The 26,487-nt window shown below is 42.0% G+C and overlaps 1 protein-coding gene across 1 annotated transcript in view; it reads left to right on the top strand.

Annotated features, from left to right (window-relative positions):
* The window catches only part of EXOC4 (exocyst complex component 4), a 637,711-nt gene that overhangs the window by 258,833 nt on the left and 352,391 nt on the right, over window positions 1-26,487 (top strand). Inside the window, exon 10 of the mRNA XM_075925646.2 lies at window positions 16,229-16,325. Within this exon, the coding sequence (XP_075781761.2) occupies window positions 16,229-16,325 (97 nt within the window). The remainder of the gene's footprint in view (window positions 1-16,228; window positions 16,326-26,487) is intronic.

The following is a 26,487-nucleotide window of genomic DNA, read 5'->3' as shown; positions in this document are numbered from 1 at the left end:
TCACATACAGTGCCACTCCGCCACCCATCCGGCCTGCTCTAGCCTTCCGATATATTTCATATCCCGGTATGATTGTGTCCAACAGATTTTCCTCATTCCACCAGGTTTCAGTGATGCCTATTATGTCAATCTCCTCCTTTAATATGAGATACTCTATTTCACCCATCTTATTATCAGACTCCTAGCATTTGTGTAGAAGCACTTTAAAAATTTGCCACTGCTTATTTGTCTGCCCTTCCCTGATGCATTCGATTCCTTTTTATATGTGGTTGTTCGTCTGCTCTGGCCCATGGTTTGTCCTCTCCCCTCCTCTCTTTCTGACTACAGCTTAGAGAATCTCTATCAATGGATTCTCCTCTAAGAGAAGTCTCCATCCGATTTACGTGCATCTCTGCGCCAATCGGCTTTCCCCAATCTCTAATTTAAAAACTGTTCTACGGCCTTTTTAATGTTTAGTGCCAACAGTCTGGTTCCACCCTGGTTTAGGTGGAGCCCATCCTTCCTGTATAGGCTCCCCCTCTCCCAAAAGTGTCCCCAGTTCCTAATAAAGCCAAACCCCTCTTCCCTACACCATCGTCTCATCCACGCATTGAGACTCTGAAGCTCCGCCTGCCTACCTTGCCCTGTGTGTGGAGTTGAAAGAATTTCCGAGAATGCCACCGTAGAGGTCCTGGATTTCAGTCTCTTTCCTAACAACCTAAATTTGGCCTCCAGGATATCTCTCCTACCCTTCCCTACGTCATTGGTACCTACATGTACCACAACCACCGACTCCTCCACAGCACTGCACCTAAGTCTATCTAGATGCCTCGAGAGATCTGCAAACTTCACACCAGGCAGGCAAGTGACCATACGGTTCTCCTGGTCATCAGAAATCCAACTATCTCTGTTTCTAACGATCGAATCACCCACTACTACCACCTGGAAAATATTTTCATTATGAAAATTTACCGCAGCAATTGGAGCAGGGTAGCTACAGGATTAATGAGCCTTGGGAGGCTGAACTGTCCTCCCATTTCTAGAGTTGATCTTTTCGGAGCAGTGAGGTATTACCTACGTCTGCCAGTTTGGAGTAACTTCCTTTATCACGCACCATCACACTGCATCTGTGGTGTGGGTTTAGCTCATGACTTCAGTCTCCAGAACTCTTTCTCTGGAATCTTATGAATCCTAAAATTCTAAAAATGTTTTTGTTTAAAGGAATTGGGGAGGGCTTATGCATAAAATATTTTCCAGGCTTCCATAGACATCTATCAGTGATGATCTAGAAGGGGTTTGACCCTGCCATGAGGGCAGGGGACTGGACTTGGTGACCTTTCAAGGTCTCTTACAGTTTTACTTTAAAGACTAACAAGATGGTTTATTAGATGATGAGCTTTCGTGGGCCAGACCCACTTCCTCAGATCAAATAGTGGAAGAAAATAGTCACAACCATATACAGGCAGTCCCCGACTTACGCGGATCCGACTTATGTCGGATCCGCACTTACGAACAGGGCTTTCTCGCCCCGGAGGTCGAGGTAGCGGATTGCTACCTGCGAGCTCCGGGGCGAGAAAGCCCCGTTCGTAAGCTGCTCCTGGTGCCCCTGGTCTGCCGGAGACCGTCTCCAGCAGACCACAGGCACCGGGACTCAAGCCGCAGCCGCGGGGGGGTGGGGGTCCCGCGCCTCTGAGACTTTGCCAGAGCAAAGCCTCAGAGGCGCGGCACCCCGCTGCCGCTGCGGCTCTGCTCCCCGTGTCCCTGGTCTGCTGGGGGCGGGTGGTGGCTAGTGTGCCCTCCCCCCGGCAGACCAGGCTTTTGTTTTGGACCCTGGAGCAGAGCAGCTGGGGCACTGCGGATTGGTCCTGCAGCGCCCGCTCTGGGCACTACTGGACCAACCCGGCAGCACCCCAGCTGCTCTGCCCCAGGTCCTGATTCAGCCGCTGCTGGTCAGTTTCAGCAGTGACTGAATCAGGACGCCTGGGGCAGAGCAGCTGGGGTGCTGCTGGGTTGGTCCAGTAGTGCCGAGGAGCGGTGCTACTGGAGCAGCCCAGCAGCACCCCAGCTGCTCTGCCCCAGGCGTCCCCAAGTCAGCCGCTGCTGAAACTGACCAGCACTGACTACAGGAAGCCCGAGGCAGAGTTGGGGAAGCTTGGGGTTCTTAAGTTGAATCTGTATGTAAGTCAGAACTGGCGGTCAGTTTCAGCAGCGGCTGAATCTGGACGCCAGTTCCGACTTACATACAGATTCAACTTAAGAACAAACCTACAGTCCCTATCTTGTACGTAACCCGGGGACTGCCTGTATACCAAAGGATACGCTTTGGTATCCTTTGGTATATATGGTTGTGACTATTTTCTTCCACTATTTGATCTGAGGAAGTGGGTCTGGCCCACGAAAGCTCATCATCTAATAAACCATCTTGTTAGTCTTTAAAGTGCTACATTGTCCTGCATTTTGCTTCAGCTACCCCAGACTAACACGGCTACATTTCTATCACTATCTTACAGTTTTAGTATTCTATGATATCATTTATCATGGGGTATTTACTTACTTACCATGAGGTAAAAAGCTCTTAAAATTTTCTTCCTGAATCCTTGAAACGGGGTGGTGTACTCATTTGCATGTGAGAGAAAAACATCATTAGGAAATAACTTCCAGGAGGAACTTTGGAAATCTTGAATAAACAAAACACAAAGCATATATCCTAGAGTGCACTTCATTAGATCATATGTATTGTTTCAATTTACTTTCACCAGGCTGAAAGCCATTACTGGTACTGATCCTCAGCATGATAGAAAATTGCTAACTCTTAAAAAAAAAATATATAAAATAAACAAACACCCGCAAATATTAGCTTGTATTTTTCTAACAATAATATAATGCTTTACATGAACACAGTGGACTTTACCTGTGTACACTAGTCCTATTATACAAAATGTGTGGCAGTATCCTTATTTTTTATAGACAAGCTAAAGGAGGACGTTTCAGTAAGTTCTCATGTGAACCAGCACATCACTTAATGTTGGAATTAGAATCCAAAGATCCTAGAAATTTTCCAAGTCACAGAAGGGATTTGGAGGCTCAACTCCATTTAAATGCTGGTCCTGATCTCTTCACTCCGAGATCCATAGTCAATCTGTTATACCCCTCTGTGGTCCACTCGCAGCAAACATTCAGTTGCCTGAGATTTTAAGATCTCTCTGAATTGTTTTATGCATATCCTGCTGACTGCAGTAATTGGAATAAATTTATGTTTTGTGATGTTGCTGATTATATTCATGCAAAGAAAAAATAACCCTCCAAATCAATAGGTGGGAAATGTTTTAAAGCAAAATTTAGCAGCAAGGAAGTAAAGCATATCTATCAATATGTAAAACAACCCCCCTTCATTAAAATAATAATTGCAAAGCCAAGCACTCAAAAGTTAAGAAATACTACATTTGAAGTTTGTCTTGCAACTTTAATCCTGTCTGCTCGTGTGTATCTGTTTGTGATGCAGTATCTAAATATACGAGCACATACTGTTTTTCCATTGGATGCCTGCCATGTTCAGTGCACCACTGAGCTTATCCAACTAAGAGTTGGTAGTGCCTTTGCTGAGATGACATACCCAGCTTCTAGGGCAATGAGCTTGCTCATGTTATATTCAGTGCAACATCCAGATGCCAGTAGGTTTGGTTCTATTCTATTCTATTCTATTCTATTCTATTCTATTCTATTCTATTCTATTCTATTCTATTCTATTCTAAGTTTTTATACCACAGTCATCATCTAAGTATCAGAGCATCTTCTAGTAACGCATTGAGCAATGTGGCTAATTAGTTTCATATATTTTGTTCTCTTATCCTGCATCAAGGGGGAGAGGTATGTGTAGTGAAGTGTTGTTTTGATCGGGTTGTTTCAAAATACGTGTGTTAATCTAGTTGAATAAAAGAAATACACCTCGCAAAGTAGCTTGTGATGTTCCTGTGGGAGTTCATATCAGTCTCGGGTCAGGTCTGGAGAAAGCTTTATTGTCTTACTCAGACAAAATCTCCTATGATAGAAATCTACACTGTGCCAGAGAAAGTGAACCTATCAAGTACTGTTTTCATGTGTGCTTTTGTTCTTTTAGATATCTTTGACCTAGGCTGTGAAACACCTGAAAGACTTGAACTTACTTATTACTTTATGGTGAGCCAGTATAGGTAGCAAAAAACAGGTTGAATATGTTTGTGATAGCCCAAGTTGAAGGTGAGACACTTGGCAGGATTCTGTACATTTTGGTGTTTCCTAACATAGTAACGACTTTCAAAATACCCTAGGTAGATGGCTAGCTAGAAAGATGCTTTTCAGGTGCCATGGAAATAGCCATCCATTTAAATTTGAGACCGGTCAGGAGCCCATCTGCTAAAGTTTAAGACTCTAACCTTGACAGCTTCATTAAGCAGACACTGTAGGTGAAAAATATTTGTACCTCAACTCCCAGTATCTTTTTCCTCATTCATTCCTTTGGAGTGTGTAGGAGAGAATATGAAAGGGTTATGGGGCAGAAATCTACTACACAGTTGTCTACCACAATCCTCTGAACTTACAATCTTGTGAATTTATTTTTCTAATTCTTAACACTAAATGTTAATAGTTTAACAGGATGACGTTCCCCTATGTGATTTCTTCATACATTTTGGATCATAGTAAACATCTAGGACCATGGTGTCCAACCAGTTCTGAAGCAGTAGGCTACTGCTATAGCAAACTAGCCACCTGATTCTGAAAATGTTAATTTTGTGAGCCAGATAGCCACACTTGACTCACCTGCATGAGGCTGATGGCTAGTATGCTGGACACCACGGAACTAGGATCTTTGCCTTGAACCATTGTGTCAAGAATGGAGTTAAGGCGCCTTACTAATAGGAATTTGCACACCCCTTTCAAGCAATGCAGTGAGAAGATATGAGTTGTAAAGAGCAGAAATACAAAAACGGGACCCAGGCTTGCAGATTTTTATTAGAAAAATAAAACACGAAGCGTACAATTAAACAATGACCACTTTCATTGCTATCCAGCTACAGAGATCAGCCACTGGTCTTTCTCACTGACATCTGCTTTAGAAGAATCTGCTTTGCTGCTGGTGACATCTGTGCAACAGCTGAGGTCCAAATAGATATGGACATTTTCATGCCAATGGACATTTTTATTTCTATACCTTGAGGCTGCACAGCAGAGCCTGAACTACAGATTTGTATCGGCTGACCCTTAAGTAATCAAGGAATCCAAGAAAGGGCAGAAGCTGCCAGATTGGTTCATTTTCCTGTGTAGAGCTTGAGGAATGTGCATGATAAAGAGGCCATTCAATTGTGGCATCCAAATTGCGGTGGCATTGGGATGGGAGATGTTTGTTACGGTCACCTAGATTTGCATGAAGTGACTGAGTGAAAAAGCAGCTTGGCTCAGAGAGAGGTTCCAAAAACCTGTTGAGTATTGTAATGGATAGGAGGGCTGCTGGCCAGCACTCAGTGATTAAAGGTTTAAACTCAGGTAGCTACGGGTGTTGGCAGGAAGCCAGAAGAACCACTGGGATACAGTGCTGAAATTTAAATTGTAACTATATAACTTGCCTGCTCTCTTTGTGTGTGAGTTCTAAGTTAGTAGCTCGAGGAACAAGATGAAATCATCAACCAGAATTACCATGCCTATAAGAAATATTGGGCATGAGACTGGACTGGGCCTTGAGGTACAGATTGTGAGTAGAGGGCAAATGTATATTTAGTTGCTATCAGGTTATTTTTCTTTATTTTGCCGTTTTGGTAAAACTCCTCTGTGTGAAATCCATGTGCCTCCCTTCCCCATTTCACTATATCCCACGCTGTGCCCAGAGATATCATTTTTTCCTATGTTTTAATCTGCTCTTTTCTTAGTTGCTCGGTAACCCCTAGCAACCAAGTATGCTTTATCAAGTATATCTTTTTGTTTGGTTAATAAAATCACCTTTTTTAAAGCGATCATTTGATTCTTGTGTCCTGGAAGGTAAAAGGAGGTCTCTGTTTGTGCCTGCCTCGCCTGAGAGGACAGCTCTGAGATACAGGTTGTTTTCTGTGGTTTTTGTTTGTTTTTTTTCAAGCTCTCTCGTGGCAAAAGAGCTTGGGATATCGCCGGGGAAGAAATTAAAGTGTTTCTTCCCGGTTTTCAGGGTTTTTAAAATCACTTGATGGTAGTAGCACATCTTCTAGAGCCAGTGCATCTGTGACTCTAGGGAATTGTTATATAAGCAGAGCCTACTGAGACAAGGGCAGCCCCCACCTACTGCACTCAGAGTGCCGGAGTGGGGAACAGCCCGGACAAGTATACACCTTTAAAACCCGTAAAAAGTTTGCAATAATAGATGAATTAAGTGGAGTTGTCCCTTCCTGGCTGGCAAAGGGAATGGAAATGAAGAGAACAAGTAGGATAGGTCCTATTCATCTCTATAAAGTTAATGTAACCCACAATCATTACTCATGGCGTCATCAATATTTCAGCTGATGATAGCTAACTTGGGAGACCAGTTCAGTAAATACAGGATGGTTTGGAACACGTGATACCTTACCAGAGCACAGTGAAAGCTTTCTATATTAAAATATAAAAGCGGATCTGGGTCGTTTAAGGCAGATATAGGGTCTGAGCAGTTGGGTAATGTATGTACAGTGCTTGGCAAATATATTGTAACAAACATTACGTAAGTGCTAGAAATCACACCTTTTAAAGGTGGTGTTCTTGGAGAGTAAGAGCTCCCTCCTCCCGCTGTTCTAGTAGAGAAACCTCTTCCTACTCATTACAAGAGGAACTTATGCTGCTGTGTGCTGAGAGCCTTTTGCAAGATGCTGTGCAGCCTCCTTTCTGGTGTGTCCAGCACCATCTTGGAGTAGATTAAGACCATGAGCAGTGACTTCATTCCTCTTAAAACATGATTTTGAAGAGTATCAAATCCAGTACAACATGAAAAGTAATTTTTAGTGGCTGTCCAGTTTCTGCTGATTAAACCCCCCCTCCCCCAATGTCTTCCTTTCCAGCTAGTCATCAGTGAAGCCTTGCAGTGCTAATTTTCCCTGCAAAAAAAAATGTAGAGAGTTGCTAAAAATACTGGTACTGTACAAGCAAACTGACAGCTCTCAGAATAAGGCACATCTGGTTTTGGTTTTGCACCCAACATTTTAGCTTTGCTGGCTTGAATTCAACATGGAAGGTTACATCTCTGAAATAAGATCAAGGGTTACAACCTCCCGTGTCATATGTGTTCAGTTCACACAGCTACCATACGACCAACAATCCATGCTCAGGAGATGCCTGGCGTTAGAATAGCTGCAGTTGTACAGGTCAGCAAGGAAGAGTAATAGAGAAACTTTCCCTATTGTGAATGATTGTTTTTCTCTTACCAGGGCTATTCATGATTAGTTTGTGTGGATATTAAAATCTGGAATATGGAGAAATTATGTTAATATTAAGTGACAGTCAGGAGTTGCAATTTTCTCATGAGGAGGCAGATGATAGCAATTGTTTTTTCAAGGTACAAAGTCTGTCAAGAATAAAGTTTTCGTAACTGTTAAAGGATGATAGCCTTGTGGTTACAACGCATGACTTAGACTAGTGTTTCTTAAACTGTGTTCTGTGGCACATGGGAGTGCCGCGAGGCAGTCGGAGGTGTGCCACGGAGAACAGAGTTAAAAATGGGCACCCTTAAAGGGGAAGGTGACTTTTTTCCTCAATAACTTCCCCCAACCTTTTTTTTTTTTCTTTCAACAAAAAATCCTTGGTGTTCCTCATTTTAAAAAAAAAAGTATTCTTTGGTGTTCCTCGGTCTTAAAAAGTTTAAGAAACACTGACTTAGACTCTAGATGAGTGCTCTGTTCCCACTTCTCAGATTTCCTACCTGACCTGGGATGAATGACTTAATCTCTCTGCACATGTAAAGCAGAGCTCATATGTAAAGCAGAGCTCACAATAGCTGTGGGATTGTTTTGCAAATGAGTTCATTTTCACAGCATTTGTGTTCATTGGAAGAGGGACTGAGACCAGGCATTATCATAATGTTCATTAATACATGTTGCCCATGAATGGTACATTAAGTAGGTGTATACACCTGTAAGTCTTAGAGGGCAGTTGTCTTGATCTTGATGTGGTGAAGAGCTGCTACTTAAAAAGCTGAGATGCAGAGAGCCTAAAATCGTGGTATGGTGTACTGAATTGCCTTTCCTTGTTGTGTTGAGATCATGGGTCTCCACAGCGTGAGCTCCTTGTGTTTTGATGTACCCTGATTATGACACTATTTCCAAGCCATGTCAGGAATTTGGTTTGGATTTAGTGGCTCATTGCTACTCCATTTATTTAATTAAATGTTCCCCTGCCTGCCCTCCTCGCTCTCGTCTGCTGAATGGGGGAAGAAGAAGTTATCCACGTGTACCGCTTTAGCTGGCAAGAGAGGTTCCTGGGGCACCATGGCGCATATTTTCCCAGTGGTCAGATAAACGATTTCAGGATGGGATCAGGGTGCTGGGAGTAGACTTTATTTGATGGGAGCTACCTCTTACAAAGAGACATGCAGGATGGGAAAAATCAGAGACTTGCTGTTGCTGCTCATTCATTTGCATCCCAAGATTCTAGTTCTCTTCGTAATCTGCTCTTATCTTGTGTTTGCTCATTGTGTAGCATGACATTTCAGGCTCTATTACAGGAACATTTGCAACATTAGTAAAGGAGCCATCTCTGACTCCTACTCTGAGATATTCAGGTGGGTACACTTCACTGATGGCACAGTGGGAGGATATCATTAACTTCCAAAACACTTCATTTCAGCTCAAGTTCCTCCCCTCTTCCCCCGGTAATTTATTACTCAACAGATGAAGTCAGCAAGCTGGGGCTCAGAAGAAACTAGTGCACCAGTTGTGTTCCTTGGCACAGCTGCCACACATTTAAGGCATACCTGGTTGCTATAAAGAGTGCCTATTACAGTTGTTTGCCATAAACTATTTTTAAGTTTAAAACAGTTGTAAAAAGAAAAGGCCTATAAAGAAGACCTGTTTGGAGCAATATAAACTATTGCTAACATATAACTCATATAAGCTATGAGATGGCAGATGGCTACTTGTGTTCTGTGATGCCATATTACACCAAGTGTGGATAGCCAGTTCAGACAGCCGGTGGCTATTGCTCTGATGATAGCACTCTGCACATAGTGGAAAGTTTTCAGAAATGATCCAGAGTTCATTAAGCTTCATTACCTCCTTTCCTCCCTGGTTAGGAAGGTGAAGTCGTTGTTCCTGTTGTAAAATGGGGAAACTGAGGCACAGAGAAGGGAAGTAACTTGTCCCATGTGCACTGCCTGTAGCAGATGGGGAGAGAAAGCTGGAGATTACTTGGTTCCCAACGTTATTCTCAACTGCGATAACTCTCCCAGGAGAAAAGAGGGATCTTGTGTGTGTCTCTGTCATCTACCTGAGATCAGACAGGGATTCCACTGGGAGGTCACTGGTTTCTTAGACTATGTATGCAAGGCTCCTCCCTCCATGAGGGCAAATCTCAGAGCCCCACTTCAATTACTTGGCTTGCAGGGCTCATACCATAGCACAAAAAATAACACTGTTCCCAGTTGGGCTCTGACACCTAGGGCACAGGTAGGTTTTGGAGCCCATGCTCCAACATGGGCCAGAACATCTGGTTTGTTGTTTTTAGCACCATGGCACATGCCTGAATCGGTAGTCTCAGGCTCTGTGACTTTCCACCTGGGACTCTTTTGCTGTGTAGAGGCACCCTTGTGGGATGGATGATCAGATACCTTCTGCTGGTGTGGAACAACTAGGTGCGTGGGCCAGATGGCACTGTGTTGGCATGGTGATGCACATAGCATATTAGAAAACACTATGGCTTCAATTGGAGTATTGTGTCCAGTTCTGGGCACCACATTTCAAGCAAGATGTGGAGAAATTGGAGAGGGTCCAGAGAAGAGCAACAAGAATGATGAAAGGTCTAGAAAACATGTGCTATGAGGGAAGGCTGAAGGAATTGGGCTTGTTTAGTTGGGAAAAGAGAAGACTGAGACGGGACATGACAGCGGTTTTCAGGAATCTCAAAGGGTGTCACAAGGGGGAGGGAGATGAGGATAGGACAAGAAGCAATGGGCTTAAACTGCAGCAAGGGAGGTTTAGGTTGGACATTAGGAAAAAGTTCCTAACTGTCAGGGTGGTTAAACACTGGAATAAATTGCCTAGGAAGGCTGTGGAATCTCCATCACTAGAGATATTTAAGAGTAGGTTGGATAGACATCTCTCAGGGATTGTCTAGAAGGGTACTTGGTCCTGCCGTGAGGGCAGGGGACTGGACTTAATGATCTTCCGAGGTCCCTTTCAGTTCTAATAATCTATGATTCTATGAAAACAAAGATAGTCCTTTGCCTGAGGCAGGGGTGGGCAAAAGGACCTCCTCAGGGCAGATCTGGCCCCCCAAGCATGTTGCTCTGGCCCATGGATGAGGTGGGGGGAGCAAGCGAAGTCTCCTCTCCTGCTAGGGGCGCGTAATGCTTAGCCAGCTGCCAGGGTTGACTCTAAGCACCATGTGCACCTTACAGGGTGGGGGCAGGAAGCAAGAGACTTGGCTGACTCACCTGTCTCCAGGCCCAGATTGACCTGGGGGTTAGGGGAGCGTGTGAAGTTTCCTCTTGTCGCCAGGGACATAGGTGCCTAGAGGGAGGTGTAGGGAGCAAAGACTTCACATCCTCCCTCCACTCTTAGGCCAATTAGAGTCTGTGGGTAGGGAAGTGTCCTGGCCCTGCCCCTTCTGCCCTGAGGCCCCGCCTCTTTGGGGGCAGCCCGGGATCCCTTCCAAAATTTCTGAAGTGGCCCTTCATTTAAAATTATTGCCCACCCTTGGTCTAAGGCCTTGGCTAAAGGAAGAGTTCAACCATCGTTTTCCAGCCACTGAACATCTGCAGAATTTGCAACAATGTGTATAGGCGGACGAAGTCTGCATTAAGAGTACCCTTTGTATGCAGGCAATAGGCCGTAAGCCACAATTTGCACCAGACCACTTCATTACGGCTTGCACTCAGGAATAAGATCTTCTGTGCAAAGTATGTTTTTAACTAGTTCTGCTTATCAGCGCCGGGTGTTTACATGGATGTGTCTATACTGATCGCTAGGACCCTTCCCTAGTTACAGCCATGAAAAAACACATCACGGACCAGGAAATCTCTGGTCTTTTGTGTGCTTTTACTCTAGCATGCAGATTTAATGGGGGAGACCAGTATTGCTCAAATTAGGAGTCTTGACCCCAAAAAAGCTTATGGCAGGGAGCAGGAGAGGGTGTCGTGAGGGTGCTACCGTTGCTTCTGTGCTGCTCTCAGAGCTGGCCCGCTGGAGAGTGGCGGCTGTTGGCCGGTGTGCTCAGGTCTGAAGGCAGCCCCCTCCTCAGCAGCAGTGCAGACGTAGCGCGGCAGCATCCTTCCTACTGCATTGCTGCCTTCAGAGTTGAGTTAGGATCCCGCAGTTATAACTCTGCGACGTTTCAGATTTAAATGTCTGAAATCATGACATTTATGCTTTGCAAAATCATATGACCATGAAACTGACCCATATGGACCATGAATTTGATAGGGCCCTCGTGACAGCAGTACACAGTGTTGCTGCATCCATGTGTCTATGCTGATAGCCAGCCTCTAGCTAAATTCAGACAAAGAGCGGAGGTGGGAGCTGACAGCACAAGGAGAGACCAAGGCAAAGCCAACAGCTATAGGCTATCTTGCAATAGAAAGGTTTACTCCAGCAGCGTGGCTTTGTTTGTGTATTCAGGACATCATGGGAATTGAGCTCTCTGAATCAATGTATCTTTCCGGTAAAAAATATTTTAATATAAATAAAATTACTTTCCTTTGTAGCTCCCACCTACGCACAGAACATCTATTATTATTAATTGAAAGTTCAGGAGCAGAGAAAATTAAAAAGCGTATCCTCCTTCCTGCATTCTGGTGTTCCCAGCAGCGCTCTTTGTAACTCTTGCATAATGTGCTCAAACAGATAAGACTGATTGTTTTATTCCTTGTTATGAAGTTCATCCCAGTCAATAATATTGATTAGTGCAGGGTGACTTGACGTAACAAGAATAACACCCTTTCCTTAATTTAAGTCTGTATTTCCTAATTCATGCCTCAGTAGTTCATGGTTGGATGAGTCCTTCAGTAAGTCAGTTAATGACAGACCCTACTGGAAAATGCAGCGTCAGACGTTAATGGGAGAAATGAATAATTTTCTGTATAAGTGGTACATTTTTTTTCTCCTTTCCGCATTTAAATTCTGTCATATTTGTGAAGGGGTTTTAAAAGTTAGCTATAGCATAAACATTTCAATTTCATTTCTTTGAGAACCATCCTTTTTTTAATTGGACCCAGAAAATATTTATGAACTGTGTATCCTTAAGTTTCTAGTGCTGTATGTTCACGGAATCCTCGTTAGCACAAAGATTTTCATATGTCTTTAATACACCCTAATTCTCCTGTTGACATTTACATACACATTTATGTACACACCTGGGGAATTGAGTTGAACTGGGAAAGCACTCTTAAGTGAAATACCCATGGTGTATGTGGTTAATTCACTCCCCCCTGCACCCATTTTAACAATCTCCTAACAGATATACTATGCTGCTTGCACAAGTATCTTGGACACAATTTTTCCACGTAGAAATATAGCACAGCCCATGCTTGGGAATCCTCAAGTCTGCTCCGGGCTCTGTCCGTGACTCAGTGTCACTTAGCCTTGGTGTGTGTCAGCCTGGTCTACACTACGGACTTTTAGTCAGTATGGCTATGCTAGAGAATCAACACCCCTGAACGACGCAGTTATACCACCCTAGCTCCCGGTGTAGTATGTCGATGGGAGAGCATCTCCTGTCGGCATAGCTCCTGCCTCTTCAGGGGCGTGAAGTTCCAGTGCCAACCAGAGAAGTTCTCCCGTCTGCACAGGTAGTGTGTCAGAGCTACTGCAGTGCCGTAAGTCTACACAAGCCTCTGATTCCCTGTGTATTGAATTGTATTTTTAACATTGACTTACCTAATGGGGACATTGTGAGAATCTTGTAGAATCAATATCAGCACTGAGACTTGTTCTGTATTAGTGTCTTTTGATAGCTGGTCTGGGGACTAGCGCTGGTCCTTGAAATTTTCCTGACATAGTTTAGGAAGGCAGCGAACTAGTCCTGGAATAAGAAGATGGAAAAACACTGTTTTGTGTAACAATACTCAACTGGAAGGCCCACTTCTAGGGTGCAAAGGCAGTTGGCATCTGTCACCCAATTGGTCCCTGGGCTCTGCATTAAGATCATTAACAGAATGACAAAATAGATTTAGCTCTGGTGGAGCTTTTGTGCACCTTGAATACGAGGCGAAGGACCAAGGCATGTAAGCTTGACTCTGAAAAGAAGCTGGGTGGTGTTCATTCATTAGTTCTCAGCTTTTCCCTCCTCACTCAAAGATTCGGTCTTCTTCCTGTCTTGTGAGAGACAGACAAGACAGTCAAATGACATAGGATTTTAGTGGCCCTGGTTTGATTTTGGAAGTATTGCAGATGGGAAAGAGGCGATCAAAATAACGGGACTAGGCTCTATCAATTATTTGTTTAATAATTAGTGGATGATTCATGTGCCGTTACCAGAAGGCCACCAAAATGTCCTTACAAGCATTAGAGCTAGATGCAGCCCAGCTACTGAGTGGCCTAACGCTTGGCAATAAAAAGCCATGAGGAGAGAAAGTTGTGTTGAAGACTTCATTGCCAACTACAAAGTGAGCAGCACTCAGGGTGTGTCTAGACTACAGGGTTTTGTCGACAAAAGTGGACTTTTGTCGACAAAACTATACCTGTGTCTACACTACCGCTGAGTTCTGTCGACATAACGTCGACAGAACTCAGTAGTTTTGTCGATGGCTGTAAACCTCATTTTACGAGGAATAATACCTTTTGTCGACAGAGTTCTGTCGACAGAAGGTGTTATTGCATCTACACTGTCCTTTGCATCTACACTGTTATGTCGACAAAGCAGCTTGCTTTGTAGGCAGAACTGAATGTAGTCTAGATGCTCTTTGTCGACAGAAGCTTTGTCGACAGTATCTGTCGACAAAACGTCTGCCTACAAAAGCCTGTAGTCTAGATGTACCCTCAGTGACAAGGAAAAATAGCCAAAATGCTAGAGTAGTTTAATATTATGAATGACCTAGGCTCCATAGTTTGAAATTTTTCGTCATTCATATCTCAGGTAGAATAGACTCCATCAAGCTTTCTAGTTCTGCTTAGGGTTAGTAGAAGTACAGACTTGTTACTACCAAGAAATACGATGCACCGAATGAGTGACTCTGAGTAAGAAAATGCCATTTTTACAGTTATTTCTCTTTGTATCGGTGTTAAAGCCAATTGTTGGTAGGATTTATCTGTGGCGGTAACTTTGGTATAGATGTAATGACACAAGACCAGCATTTCATTTCTGATTTTAAGACCTTTAGTCCAGATTTTAGCCTGTAAATCACACTAAGCATGTGTATAGGGTACTTTCATACTTTTACTAGTGATGGCCCTTGGATTAGCTGATGCAAGTGAATGTGCCAAATCAGACCCGTTTATTCCTACAAAACAGTTTTTGCTTGTATCTTGGCTCTTGGCAGTGAAGTCACAGGAGTCAAACAATGTGGGAAATGGTTTGATTCTTAAAAGACTTTCCCTAAGATAGCTAAAATAAATCCAAGTTGCTATACAAACAAAATAATATGATATCATATGTTACACAATATAAAAACCAAGCTAGCTCCCAAGAAAGGAAACAGCAGGGGTGTGTCTAGACTACATGCCTCCTTCGACGGAGGCATGTAGATTAGCCAGATCGGAAGAGGGAAATGAAGCCGCGATTAAAATAATCGCGGCTTCATTTAAATTTAAATGGCTGCCCCGATCTGCCGATCAGCTGTTTGTCGGCAGATCGGGGGAGTCTGGACGCGATGCCCCGACAAAGAAGCCTTTCTTCATCGACACAGGTAAGCCTCGTGAAACCAGGTTTACCTGTGTCGATGAAGAAAGGCTTCTTTGTCGGGGCATCGCGTCCAGACTCCCCCGATCTGCCGACAAACAGCTGATCGGCAGATCGGGGCAGCCATTTAAATTTAAATGAAGCCGCGATTATTTTAATCGCGGCTTCATTTCCCTCTTCCGATCTGGCTAATCTACATGCCTCCGTCGAAGGAGGCATGTAGTCTAGACACACCCCAGGATGGAAGATATTCACCTGCAATAGTCTCTTGCACTTCAATAGAGCCTTTTATACTACGATCAAAAGCATTTTCCAGACTTTACAGTTAAGTTTCCAAACAGCTCTTAAAGGTAGGTGGTGGTAACGCTCTTGACCAAAGCCTGGCTCTTAGCTCAAGCAATAGAGACTCTCATTCTTTGGAAAGAGGATGGTTCAGTGATTCGGACACTAACTTGGGATATAGGAGGCCGAGGCTCTATTTGCTGGACTTCCTGGGACACCTTGGACAATGACTTTAACTCAGTTCCTCATCAGTAAATGGGAGTAATCCTTCTAGGAGTCTTGCGAGCCTTGTTCCCTCTAATCTTTGCCATCCATATGTGGATTTTTCCCATCTATGTGCAAAAAAAAGGATGTGCACCAATGCACGTGTGAATGTGCACCACCAGTAAACACTAAAAACTTAGCTGTGGACGCTCTGCTAATCAGCCGGCATTTGAGTCTCTCCTGAGCCAGCCATCCAAGTGCACAGCTTACAGGGAACACTGCTTGTGAAGATAGAATCTATTAATATCTGAGCATTTCGTAACTACGATAATGGGGACCATATACTTTCTGAGAAAGATAAGTGAGTAAATTGAGGCAGTCGATGGCTTGGTCAAGGTCACACAATAATTCAGATGCAACCTTGGGAATAGAAACCGGGTCTGACTGATGCTGAATTCTGTGCTAGGTCCGCACCATTGCTAACAGCCGGGCAGAAATACAGTCTTACATTTACTTTTAGTGATGTGATTTTTAGTGATGTGATTCTTGTCTTTATCTTATCCTTCGTTTAGATTTTACACCTTAGGAGCCCAGTTTATCTTAGTAGAACAGAAGAATTGAAATAGGTTCATTTAATTATTGATGCCCGTTGAGAGAGGGGAGGATGACATGATTGCCATTTGCTAATGAAGTTTAGAAAGGGTGTGCTTGGGTATTAAAATTCTTCTGGTATGTTTTTGTTTTCAAGGAGGTCCTGATGATAGCTTAATCGAAGGCGGTGGATCAAAGTTTGTCTGCAAACCAAGCGCAAGAAATATCACTGTCATCTTCCATCCATTACTCAGGTAAGGTTTCATATGTGTGTCTACAAATACGTAATTGGAGCACGTGGAAATAATATGCTTTTCTGAATCGTGATTGTCTTGGAGAGGGTTGTTTTGGTTTGGTTTCGGTATTTTTTTAGTAGAGGGGAATGGTGCTGTCTCTGAAATGAAATACCACAACAGTGATGATGCACTTGCTGTAAAGTTATTCATCTAGATAAATCCATGGAGGATTGGTCCATTAATGACTGTTAGCCAGAATGGACAGGGATGATGACTCTAGCCTCTCTTTGCTAGAAGTTGGGAGTGGACAACAGGGGATGGATCACTTGATGATTACGTGTTCTGTTTATTGACTAGGGGGAAATCAGCACAACAGAGAAGAAAGAAATCCACACGAGAAACAAGTTTGTAGGCTGTCATACAGGAAAATAAGCCTCGTATTACTCTGCACTGATGGCAAAAAGAAAATTCATCACTAAATCACAAGGTGGAAAGTGTGAGATTAAAATTTAACAGCACTGTAATAAGCCTCCTATTTCTGGCACTGGCATTGGCCACTTATGGAAGACAGGATACTGGGCTAAGTGAGCCTTTGGTCTGACCCAGCATGGCTGTTTTTGTGTAAAAAATAAATTATATCCAGGTAGCTTTACACCAGATGCTCACTTCAACTCTTAAAGCTCAGTTTTTTACCTCTTTTGCATCAAACAATGTAATTTATTTATTGATCAGAGCTGGGGAAAGTTTAATCACAGCTTGTGGCAAATGTTTTATCGTTCATTGTCCGTTATGTTGAATAAAAGTCAGAGAAATATTTTCTGCGCTGCAAGGTAAGATAATTTCTCGATAAACAGGTACAACTCATGGCCTGCAAATTAAGTGCCTGGTCTAGGGTACAGCATCAATTATTAAAATACATTAGAAATTCTCAGCTGAAAGCTCATCAAGAGCTGTTGGAAGTTTAAAATGTCTAAGATGAGTTAGTTAGAAATAGAAGGCTTATTACAGTGCTGTTAAATTTTAATCTCACCTTTTCCACCTTGTGATTTAGTGATGAATTTTCTTTTTGCCATCAGTGCAAAATAATACGAGGTTTGTTTTCCTGTATGATAGCCTACAAACTTGTTACTCGTGTGGATTTCTTTCTTCTCTGTTGTGCTGATTTCCCCCTAGTCAATACCAGAACAGACCCCCAAATAGCACCATCTTCTAACATTATTATATTACTACTAAAAATCTATTAGGTTAGTGTGAACTTTTGTAGCACTTGACAAACATTGGGTCTTATCGTGAGAAGAACTGCCCTCTCCGATTGCTATTGGAATCTGAGTCCCGTGGGCATGTATTATTTCTCAGATCAGAGTTATGAAGTAAAGCATGTTCCTAGCCCTGGAGGACCACTCTGATACCTGTTTTCAGTTTGTGTTTATCCCACTAGAAAAGTGGCAATGTTTAGTGATCAGAGAATGGAGCTGGAAGTCAACTCCAGATTTCTGTTACACTCTCTGCAGATGACTTGCTAACTGCTCTTAGGCAAATCACATGATTTTTCTTTGCCTTGATTTCTTCAGCCATAAAGGGGAGGAGGGGGGAGAGAGAGAGAGAGAGAGAAATATACTATAGATCTTTGATAGGCTTACTGGCTTCGTGAATAACTAAAGAAGCTGTAGATGTGATATATCTTGATTTTTAGTAAGGAATTTGATACAATCCTACATGACAATCTCATCAGCAAACTGGGCATCACCGTCTCAATGAAGTTACGATAAGGGGGTGTGCCTCTGGTAGAAATGATAGTTACCAATGGTTTGCTATGAAACTGAGATGACATTTCTTCAGGCGTCAGTCCTGGGTCTGGTACTAATCAGTATTTGCATTAATGACTTGGATAATGGAGTGGAGAGTGTGCCTATAAAATTAATGGGTGACAGCAAGCTGGGAGGATTTGCAGGCTCTTTGGAGGACAGTATTAGAATTGAAAATGACCTTGACAAATTGGAGAATTCTTCTGATACCGACAAGATGAAATTCAATAAAGACAAGTGAAAAGTGCAGCACTTAGGAAGGAAAAATCAAAGGGACTAACTGGCTAGGTAGTAGTACCGCTGAAAAGGATCAGAGAGGGTTGTAGTGGATCCTATTTTGAAAATGGGTCAACAGTGTAATATAGTTGCAAAAATGCCCGATACCATTCTGGCCTGTATTAACAGGAATGTTGTCTGCAAGACAAAGGAACTCTCCTGTTTTATTCAGCACTGGTGAGGTCTAGGCTAGAGTACTACATCCAGTTCTGGGTGGACCACCTTAGGAAAACCTGGACGTGTTGGAGAGAGTCCAGAAGAGAGCTATGAAGATGATAAAAGACCTCACCAATGATCAAAGATGTAAAAATACATGGGCATGTTTAGTCTTGAGAAAAGAGTGAGATGAGACCTGATAAGTCTGCAGAAATGTTAAGAGCTGTTACACAAAGTTTGGTCATGAAATATTTTCCCTGTCCATTGAAGCTAGACAAGAAGTAATGGGCTTTATTTACAGCAAGGGCGACTTAAATTAAATATTGGGGAAAACTTTTTAGCCATAAGGATAATTAAACTCTGGAATAGGCTTCCAAGTGATGTTGTGGAATCTCCCATTATTGGATGTTTTTAAAATCAGGTCTCAGTATATTTGGTTCTCCTCAGTGTAGGGGGCTAGATTTGATAACTTCTCATGGTCCCTTCCAGCCCTATGTTTCTATGATTCTGAAATAGCCTAGCATTATAAATCTTAAAAAATAAATCCCTGTATATAGCAAGGATCTTTTAATGAAGATTTGTTGTGTGCTTTGAAATCGCTGGATGAAAGGAGCTACATATATTCAAATTACTACTGTATGATATTGTATAAACCAATAGCAGTACATGAATTAGGTGATTTTTATTAATTTTATTTCTCCCTGGCTTCTTTGTCACAAGAAACAGTGATAAGTAACTTGTTTGCTATACTTCCCCTCTCCCCTTCATTTGACAAGGAGCTTTTGATCTGCATTTAAAATCTTTGTTTAATGAATTTACTGGTAATTAATAACTACCATGTAAATAGCTTCAGGAAGTATGTTGCATAAAGTCATCAACCGTTTTATTATGACCAAGAAAGACAGCTAGCCTTTATTGTCATGTTTTAAACCGTGGCGCCACTTTTACTATGGCATGTCGTTCTGGCTGTTCTTCAGTGACACTGTTGGCTTGTCGTGGACAATCAAAGATTCCTTTATTGCTGATGCACTTTACGAGTGTGAGGCATAATGAAAACTTCTTTCCCCTTTTTCTCTTCTTACTTCCACCCCATCCCATCCCATCCCATCCCATCCCTCCCCTACTCCAGTCAACACAGGTGATGCATTTTGAATAGCAATTTTCATGACACACTCTGGTTTCATTACCAGCTTGACGGGTAGGCAGTGGAAATAATTTGTCACAAAAGCCCTTACAACAAGATTTATGATTGAAAGATCTCTGAGTACAATGTGCTTGTCACACGGTGAGAGAGATAGCATTTGCAACATCATAACTTACTTTTGTGGAGCAGCACATCAATAACTTTATGAAGAGGAAAAAATGGCTTTGTGGCAGAAATTATCATTTTAACTTACCACACTCCACACGTAGGTGAGCGTAGGAAGGGGAGAACTACAAATTAGAACTTAGAACTGCCGTGATGTGGAGAGAGCTGGCTCCCAACAGCAGTTTGTGGGTTAAAGGGGCCACTAATTTTTTAAAATAAATAAGAAAACCCACTAGAAATGAGGCATTTGGAAAAATGAGAGAAGCCAATCACATTCCTGGCAATGTAGTGATTTGCCAGATAGCCTAGGCTGTAATTTGGCTGCTGACCTTAGAACCAACTGGCATCCGTATGTTGGCATAGAGAGCAGAATTTAATGGACTTCTGTTAAAAATGCTGACATTTGGGAGAACGCAAAGTACACGATTTTGCAATTAGTGTGTGTTTCAGACCCTTGACGATGCTGTATCATGTACATTCTCGTATCAAGGGCCTAGCTATTCTGGAGAGAATTCCTTTAGACTTGCTTATTTTATTTATTTATTTTTATTAGTTTGGGCTTATCTACATGAACATTTAGTTTGTGGAAAGCGAAGATGTAAATCTATCCCCATAACTAGCTTGCCATAGGTTGCCCGTCAGCATGGGTTTTTCTGACACATATTAACAGTTCATTACAACTCTTTAGTCTAGCTGGATTTCAAAAAGACTAGATAAAAATACGTTAATGAACTTGTTAATGTGCACCAGCAGGGTCCACATAGACAGTTACGCAGCAGGGTAATTTAGGGTGGATTCCCACCTTAGCTTGCTGCAAACTAATATTTTCTATTTTTTTATTTAGTTAAACTTTTGCATTAACAGGGATTTTATTTTTAACTCTGATGCTAACTGTTGTTTGTTCAGAAACTGAATGACTAGAATCACTGAGCTGATTCAGGGTCATTGAAGTACCAGTGAATTATTATCACACCCTATTATCACACTCCTGCTACATTTTCCTGTCTGAAAGTGCTGTCACTAAATGTCCTCAGTGCTGCATTGAGTCTTGAATGGAGGGGTCTAAACCAGAACCCTCCAGCTGGTCCTAGTCCTGCGTCTGAATTAATCTCTCATTTTGTCTTTCTACTCTGAAAAGCAGCTCTGTTAAGTGATTGCACGGGACTCCATGTTTTCTGAGCCTCTGTGATTTCCCAATTAAATAGCTTCAGATGTTGAGCATTTGAGCTATACAGACCTTGTTTTCACGTCTGGGCTGTTGCTTTCACCGGCACAAGCTGGTCCAATAAAAGATCATACCTAAAATATCATTAAAAGACATTGCCTCATCCACCTTGTGTGTGTTATTTCCTGGAACATTGCCACAATAACATTGGGACTTAATAATCAATTCTGTTGATTCACAAGAGACAGTAAAACGAAGTTGGCTTTTCTATAACTGTACCGGTGCTACAGAACCTACAAAGAGTTACAAGTACTAAACACTTGCTTTACTCAGTGAAGTCAGCAAAAACGAGAGTGAATGTGCACAGAGAGGAAATCTGTGGCGTGAGGTGCTATTTTTATGTAGCCATTTGTCAGAATAAAGCCACCCTTTAAAAAATGCACTTGTTATTTTTTATTTTGTTTCTGAACTCTCATCCATTGTTACTCCAGACACAACACTTATGATTTCAAAATGTCAGAGGACAAATATGTGAACTGTTTTCAAAGCATGCTTGTCTTAGAATTCACAAGCCAGAATTGAGAAGAGAAATGCTGTCTTGCTCAGGGATATGGGTCCTAATTTCCACTAGGACAAGTGAGATGCGCCAAACCCCAGATTAATTACCAGCCCTTAATGATATACCGCCCCACACGTAATAAATGAACAGTGAATTTTCAGAAGGCAAGTGGGTATTCAAGAGGAGATGATTCCTGGGAATAGTTTTTTTACTAGCAGGCTTTGAACATATGAAAACTAATTGCACTTACAAATTGAAGAGGAATGCACATCTGATTTTCCTTAATTACATATTGTGGGAGGTGTTGAAGTAGAAAAGTGAACACAACGAGAGTCCAGTTTACTTCTTCATTCTCCGCTGATAACCAGCATCTGCTTGCAGTTAATGAGATGGGCAGAAGGTGTTATTGGTGTGTGGTCTAACATCTCCCATTGGCAGAAGACCATGTGGTGGACCAAATCCGAAGTCCTGGGCACTGTGGGATCTTAACAGCCAGAGTGACAAGTCTGTTCTAACATTTGTTTCAGCTGGCATTTGAAAAGCACTTGGCTCTTCAGGGTAATAATAATTGTACATATGCTTTATGGAGTATGTTTATTACCAGACAATTGAAGAACAGATGTCTGCAGTCTTGAGGCTGTTTGTGTGGAGGGTGGAGATGGACCAGAAGGAGCAGGAGACACAGGAGATAACATTTCAGTTTGTGAAAACCCTGTTGATCCTAATGCAATTGAACACTGTTTGGATATTAGGTATCAGGGCCTCAAGGGGAGATCTCTTTATTAATATCAGCCACACTTCATTAGGATCAGACAGCAATTAAAAGGATTGCAGGATGGCATAGAGAGCAAAATGCTGCTCAACAGCCTTGAAGAAGCAGTTGCTTCTAAGCAAGTTTGTGTGCATGTCAGGAAATGGAATGGAAAAACTAAACTGTCTTGGCACCCCTGTTTACCTGTCTCTCTGATGGGAAGTTTGTCAGATAACTAGGCAGCTGCTTGATAGGAAAACTTGCTGTATAGGATCATGTATATTCTAATCACTGCAGAGAGTGAGTAGTCAGAGAGTTCATGCCTTAAAGTGAAAAGGGAATCACAAACAGGAAGCTGCCATCTTGACAAGCTGGTGATCTAGTTTGAGACCCAGGAAACACAGCGCAGCACTTAGGTGTCCTGCCATTCATGCATTTATCAGAGTAGCTGGAAGGTAAGTTTTTGCATTCTGAATTTGGAGAGGAAAAGTTAATTGACCAATTTAAACTCAGCCCCATAGTTGTAAATTAGCCGTGTTTTGTTTTATGGCAGCTTAGAAAGTTCTTGTCTCTTTTATCCTTTCGATTGCGGAAACAGTGAGAAAAGCTGTGTGCACACACGCATGTCTATGAAGCAAAATGCAGGACAATGTAGCACTTTAAAGACTAACAAGATGGTTTATTAGATGAGCTTTCGTGGGCCAGACCCACTCCTCAGATCAAATAGTGGAAGAAAGTAGTCACAACCATATATACCAAAGGATACAATTAAAAAAATGAACAAATATGAAAAGGACAAATCACATTGCAGAACAGAAGGGGGATGCGGGGGGGTGGGAAGGGGGAGGAAGGAAGGTAAGTGTCTGTGAATTGCTGATATTAAAGGTAGGGAGAGTGGGATGTTTGTGAGTTAATGGTATTACAGGTGATAATTGGGGAAACTGTCTTGAACTTTCTCACCCATTACCAAGACAGTTTCCCCAATTATCACCTGTAATACCATTAACTCACAAACATCCCACTCTCCCTACCTTTAATATCAGCAATTCACAGACACTTACCTTCCTTCCTCCCCCTTCCCACCCCCCCGCATCCCCCTTCTGTTCTGCAATGTGATTTGTCCTTTTCATATTTGTTCATTTTTTTAATTGTATCCTTTGGTATATATGGTTGTGACTACTTTCTTCCACTATTTGATCTGAGGAAGTGGGTCTGGCCCACGAAAGCTCATCATCTAATAAACCATCTTGTTAGTCTTTAAAGTGCTACATTGTCCTGCATTTTGCTTCAACGACCCCAGACTAACACGGCTACATTTCTATCGCATGTCTATGAGAGAGAGAAAAAAATATGTATGTAACATGCAGACATCATGTGCTTTGTCCCCCTCTAGGGGATGGTTCTAAGGGATGACAGTTTACTCTGCGGCCTGTTGGAGTTGCTCGGTCCGCCAAGTGTTATCAGCCTGTGCTCAGGCGCTGAAGTTTAGGATTTCAATCCCATTGACAAAGCATGAGGAAGTTTGTAACATTCATAAATACTATGCATAATGTATATGTAATGTTGATAGGTATTTTATAAAATTAAGGTCATTGTTGTTTGCATTAAAATGTAGCAATTACTAAAATCTAGGGCGTTTTTGAAAATCTCACCCTAAGGGCATTGGGCATATGGATATAAAATTCTGTTCAATTAGTTAAATGTGCAGGCACTTAAATAGGCAGGCAGGGGGGCCATCTGCATGGGCTCACCGCGGGTAGGAGCTGCTCCAGCCCAGCAGTCCGTTAACCAGTGAATGGGTGATGCTTACCAGTTAACCACTGACATCCCTAGTTGGGCACTACGTTCCGCAGGTGGCTTGGAAAATGTCAACTGGTAACTCTTTACATGGAAGTAATATTTTTGAAGCTTTAATAATTCTCTACAAATCTGACACGGTTTCCCTGCGCTTGAACAAAGACATCAACTGGATGTTGTATTATAAAGCCAATCTCCCCTTCCTTCAACAACTACATTTTTACATCAAAAGCTAAAAATGGGATCTTCCAGCCCACTTAATTAGCCTCATTAAGACCGATCTTACAATTGACAGGTACTTTTTTTTTTTTTTTTGCTGTTGTAAATATCTCAGTTTCTATTATTTCTGCTCCAGCTCATCTGATGAAGTGGATTTTATCCACGAAAGCTCATGATACTGTATATTTTTGTTAGTCTGTAAGGTGCCATGGGACTACTTGTTCTAACTTGTAATGAAACTGATCATTCCTATTTCACAGTTCAAGCTGAATGACATTCAGAAAACAACCAGATAGTTTACACGGAGAAGGGAAGATAGATTTTAAAAAACTCAAACAATAATCCAAGATTTTAATTACACATATAAGGACTTGTTAAAAATGTACTCCCCCAAATCACACAAAACTGAGACACTTTTAAAGATATAACCATTTATCTTTCATTAATAAGGATTCTTAATTTTGTATCACGATATATTGCTTATAGAACACTTCACACATATTTAGCTAGTTATTCTTAACATTGCTGCACAATGCAGGTATTGTTAAAACTTTGTCGGTCAGGAAACTGAGGCACACTGAAATTGCCAAAGCTACATGGTTAATCTGTGATGGATATGATTTAGAACTCAAATTCCAAGAAGAACAATGATGCCCACGTCTTCATTTTGGAATCATTGTGTGTTCTAGAATATGGTGAATGTTTTATGCAACTTTTCTTAGACTAGGTGTTTACTTCAATTGACCTCTTGCTATCTGGCAAATCAGTCTTTAGTGAGCTATTTGATAGCCATCTACTGTATTTTTCTCCCGGTTTAATGAGTATTTAGAAGATATTTAGTTGAGGAGTCCTTAGCTATTGACATTTAGTTCTTTATTCTGTTGACAGCAGGAATGAATGCTTCTTGCAGGCACAGCCTAACTCTTTCCTTTGACAGGCTCTCATAAAGTGTGTGTGGCTGAATTACAAAGACACATTTCAAAAAACTTGTTATGACATTACTAAGAAGAGGGTTAGTTTTGATTCAGGTCATTGCAAAAATGGTGTGTGAGTGAGGGGGAGAGATTAACTTCTTTTACCATTTTTTTAATGCTTTATAAGAGATGACAACTTGCTGTGTGTGTCTGATTAAAGATGACAGTTTATAAAAACCTTAAGGTAAGGCTGTTCATTTCCCCTGACAGCAAATGAAGTGCCCCCACCTCCCACACAAACACAAGCGCACACCAAAAAGCTCCTAATGTGTGATACATTCATCTTATATTGTCTGTCAGAGAAGGTGCTACATCAGATCTGTCAAGTTTTGAGTTTGCAAACATGCTTCGTCCATACTGTAAATCAGACAGCCTGTCATAAATTTCCCATCTCTCCAGCTTCTCCTACCCCCAGAACACAATCAGCTGAATCCTAAACAATGTTACTTGTGTAGAATGGCTGAGAACCTGATCCTAATTTTCCACTTGCCCATTGTGAGTACCAGTTAGAAGTGTATAACACCATTTTTACATGTTACTCCTGCAAATGTTTTGTTAATAGCGATAATTAGTACTTACAGTGATTAGTTATTTTCATCTTCAAAGCTCTCTATAGACACCAGTAAATCCTCATAGCAGCCTTGTGACAAAGGTAACTGGGAAGTGCACATGTGGAAACTGAGGCGTAGTCTTGGAGACTTGCCTAAGGCCACAGGAGACACCAGTGAGAAAATCATGACTCGAACTCTGCCGTTTCTGGCTTCCAATTCTGTGATCAGACACTGGGCCTTATTTTTTTGCGTTATGTGAGCATGTTGTCCCCCGGCAGCAAACAAGATCCTTGGAAAGAAAACTAACTGCACACTTTCCACCCTTAAGTAGTTCTCCCAATGCCCTACATATAAGCATGTGTTTTTCCCAAAGAGGTTTTGACATGTCTATGACTCCTTAGGTTTTACAATATTCTTTCTGTGTAAAGCCTCGCACATTTTGTTCCTCTTTTCACAAGGGCAAACCTGCTAAAATGGCTTCTGCCAATGTGAGCATATTGTCAACCGATTCATGTGACTTGACATAAACCGGGCATCTGTGGCAAGGAAATGCCATTACTATAACCGACACTACTCCATTCTTGGAGCCAGCTTCAGTGGCAACTGGTGTGTTACAAA

The sequence above is a fragment of the Pelodiscus sinensis genome, chromosome 1 (assembly GCF_052426305.1).
Source record: "Pelodiscus sinensis isolate ZL-2025 chromosome 1, ASM5242630v1, whole genome shotgun sequence".
Taxonomy (NCBI): domain Eukaryota; kingdom Metazoa; phylum Chordata; order Testudines; family Trionychidae; genus Pelodiscus; species Pelodiscus sinensis.
This window is presented reverse-complemented; position numbering and strand designations above follow the sequence as displayed.